Raw genomic sequence first — 3,507 nt, forward strand, 5'->3', positions numbered from 1 at the left:
AAATATCACCAGTGTGGTTGGAATAGCAGTGTGGTTCATTCTTTAAAATAGACCCAACGCGGTGGTATTACCTACAAACACCAGTGTGATGGTCATTTTCATTAGATTGCATGCAAAAACCAGTGTAGTGGTGGAGAGAGTTAACCAGTGCGCTGGTGGAGAGAGCCATGTAGTGACACGTGTCCAGCTTTGCACGGTGGGAAAGACTACCGCACCAGTGGAGAGAGCCATGTAGTGACACGTGTCTAGCTCTGCGCGATGGAAAAGACCACCGCGGTGGTCTTTTCCAGCAAAAAGAACGAGACCAGCGAGGCGCGCGGGCCGCATAGTGACACGTGTCGAGCTCTATGGTGTTGAGAACAGGGAATTTTGGCAGATTGCATTTGCGTGACGACATCGACTAATCACAAGGACCGTAAAATGCGCACGGAGTAAATACACGTGGTGACGCGTGTCGAGGTCCGCAATGTTCAGAGCAGAGTCATTAATATGCTAGTATGTCGGAAAAAAACTGACGAGAGCGCCAGCCCGCTCTAAATCCAAAATCTCACCCGCCCGCGCGTCGCGCTGCGGCCCCAAAAGTGCCCCAAAATTAGTTTCGCGAATGGCTACACCCGATTGTGCATTGACAAGAATCGTGCCTAATGATGTGGTGTTCTAGATTGCAAGGTCTTAGAAAGCAAAAGTTGGATACCGAACCAGCTTAAAACAAGGAGATGGTACAAGAAGGTCAAGCAAGAAAATTACGTCTTTATTGCTTTGATAAAAATCCAATAGCGACTAGACCAACAGTCAAAATTTGGTTCAAAAAAGGGGATGTGATGGAGTAGCGGGCCCCTAGGGGCTGCTCCACTGAAGTTATGGTTGAAACTTGCATTTTGTTAGGGTAGCACATATCTTGGGAAGAGTCATCCTTTGTTTCTGAAGATGATAGATGGGAGTTGATTTGTAGCTCGCTTAATAGAGGTTGCTAAATTTGTCATTGTTGGGTGACTATGGTGGGGTTGGAAGGATGTAACGTAAAGTTTTTTTCTTTTTATAATATATATATATATATATATCGGTCCAAAAGAAAAGAGAAAAAGAAAAATCATATACAATTTTTTTGAAATGAAAAATTACAAGGCACAAAAAGTATTTTGCTTGTTAATAAGCTAGTGAGAAAATAGATTTCACGGGTGAAAATGTTTTCATAGGTATCAAACACTAAATTTATTGCTTCAAGTACGAAAGTAGACATTCACAACTTTACAAGGTGGGAATCAAAGGTGTCTAAAACTTCTGGTTATAAGTTTTTATTAACGGTGGAGAGGCTTTACGTTAAGTTTGACGAGGCTTTACAACAACACTCATAGGGTTAATCATGATGCGTGCAAGCTGCCCCGTGTATTCAACAGCCTTCACTTTATCTACGCCAGGCGTTGGAAGCAACTCCAGAGCTTGCACAAGCTTGGCTATGATGAGAGCCAAGACAGTGAAGGCCATGCGACTTCCAGGACAGCTTCTTCTCCCGGAACCAAAGGGAAGGAACCTGTAATCACTTCCGAATGGCTCAATTTTCTCATTAATGAAACGATCCGGATTAAACTCCTCTGGATTATCCCAAAACCTTGTGTCATTGGCTATTCCCCATGCATTTACAACAACTCTACTACCTGGAGGAATATCATAATCGCCCAATTTGGCATAATCATGATTTGAGTGAGGAACTAACATAGGAATGGACATGTGCTTACGCAGAACCTCCTTCACAACTGCTTGCACATAAGGTAGCTTTCCTATATCATCTTCCTTTATGCGTGCTCCTTCTCCAAGGGTGCTTACCACCTCTTCAAATATCTTCTTCTGTACCTCCGGGTGGTTTACCAGCTCTACCACAGCCCATTTGGTTACCGCTGTTGTTGTGCCTAATGCTGAAATGCAGTCACAAAACTTAGTTCTAGTGTTAAAGATCCTCAGGAGACGGTAACCAAAGAGAGTGCATTCCAACATACTCAATAATTGAGAGGGGTATCGTCCAGCTTAATAATGACTACGGGGTCTTGTGTACAGGAAGAGCAGAGATGACTAGAGTGAGCTCACCTCCAACATTGATGTTCTGGAGAAGGTACAGCACGTTTTTCATGCTGATCTCGCCTTTCATTTCAGCATCAAGGAGGAAATCCACACCGGCTTTAGTACTGTGGCCGGTGGTAGCGGCGCGTGACCTGATCAGACAAAAATTTAGAAGTTAATGTTGCTACAGGCGCCATTTCACAAACACACAAGCAGCAAGCTGTAAGTAGCCATGGCGCAGTATCCTTACTGAGAGTGCTGATCGATGAAGACCTCCTTGAAGATGCGATGCCTCCGCTGATTAGCTTCCTTGACCTTGCTGATATATGATCGGAAGAAGGGTCGCAGCACGGGGAAGAACTCTGCGACGTTGAACTTGAAGCTCTGTGCGAGAATGCCGTTTTCGGTGTTGGCCTTCTCTATGGCCACGTATGCCGGATCCTCCAAGCCCTCGAACCTCCGGTCGAACGCCATCCGGTAGAGCATGTTGTAAATGGCGAGCTGCAGTCGGCGGCGGACGATAGAAACAGCGCCGCCGGAGGTAGCCCCGGCGGCGATGTCGGCCACCGCGACGTCGATCTCATCCTCCCACGCTCCAACACTGCGGCGAAAGGCCTGGGTGCTGAAGAAAGGGAGGGTGGCCACGCGCCTCATCTTGCGCCAATGGTCGCCGTAGTCGGAGAACACCATGTCCTGGCCGTAACCGCTTGTCATGCCGACAACGAAGTTGGGAGAGCGAGATCCAAACTCGCGCCCACGAGTCTGAAGGACCTCCATAGCGATCTCCGGGGACGACACTATTACCATGTTGCACCAGGCCAGCCTCACCATACAAACGTCCCCATACCTCTCGCTGACCTTCCTCAGCGTTTTGGGCACTATCACTCCGCCCGGAAACAGAAGCCAGCTGCCCAGGATGGGCCAACCCCTCGGCCCCGGCGGCGCCGTCAACCTTTTGCCCCCCGAAAACCACCAGCCAACCGCCACTGCCACCACAGCTGCTGCTAGCGCACAAAGCAAGCATCTAATCGACAAATCACAGCTCCCCTCTGAGAATCCCACATTGCCCATATTCTCCACGCATCTACTGCGCCGCGATGAAGTAAGTATCGCTTTAGAAAGGCAGAGAGAGCTCAGTTTCCTGATTGCCCTTTAATGGCAAATATACCGCCCACTAAAACTGGCTCACCACCATCCTAACGTTCAGGTTCTTAACAGCTTTTGAAGGTCCCAACCAATGGCTCGTCAAATCTACCACCGTCCTAACGTTCAGGTTCTTAACAGCTTTTGAAGGTCCCAGCCAATGGTTACTTGATAATTAAAAATAAAGTGCATTCTTTTGAATTTTGAAGGTCCCGGTTACTTGATAATTCAATAAGCAATGGTCCATGTTTTTGAAGGTCCCATTGGCCAATGGTTACTTGATAATTCCTAATAAAGTGCATTCTTTTG

General features: G+C 47.2%; 1 protein-coding gene across 1 annotated transcript; it reads right to left on the bottom strand.

Moving 5' to 3' along the window:
* Positions 1–1,225: 1,225 nt before the first annotated feature.
* On the bottom strand, positions 1,226–3,205 carry LOC147626521 (trans-cinnamate 4-monooxygenase-like). The gene is made up of 3 exons (XM_086816940.1): positions 2,306–3,205; positions 2,083–2,207; positions 1,226–1,913 (listed from the first exon to the last, which is right to left on the bottom strand). The coding sequence occupies exons 1-3, from the start codon at positions 3,124–3,126 to the stop codon at positions 1,321–1,323; spliced, it is 1,539 nt and encodes a 512-aa protein (XP_086673066.1). The 5' UTR covers positions 3,127–3,205; the 3' UTR covers positions 1,226–1,320.
* Positions 3,206–3,507: the final 302 nt, after the last annotated feature.

Source organism: Cibotium barometz, chromosome 22, assembly GCF_041138505.1.
Source record: "Cibotium barometz isolate CiBa-2024 chromosome 22, ASM4113850v1, whole genome shotgun sequence".
Taxonomy (NCBI): domain Eukaryota; kingdom Viridiplantae; phylum Streptophyta; class Polypodiopsida; order Cyatheales; family Cibotiaceae; genus Cibotium; species Cibotium barometz.

Coding starts and splice junctions, on each gene's coding strand:
- LOC147626521 (XM_086816940.1), bottom strand. CDS start 3,126: ATGGGCAATGTGGGATTCTCAGAGGGGAGCTGTGATTTGTCGATTAGA. Junction 2,208..2,305: donor TTCATCGATCAGCACTCTCA/GTAAGGATACTG, acceptor TTGTCTGATCAG/GTCACGCGCCGCTACCACCG. Junction 1,914..2,082: donor CCAGAACATCAATGTTGGAG/GTGAGCTCACTC, acceptor ACTGCATTTCAG/CATTAGGCACAACAACAGCG.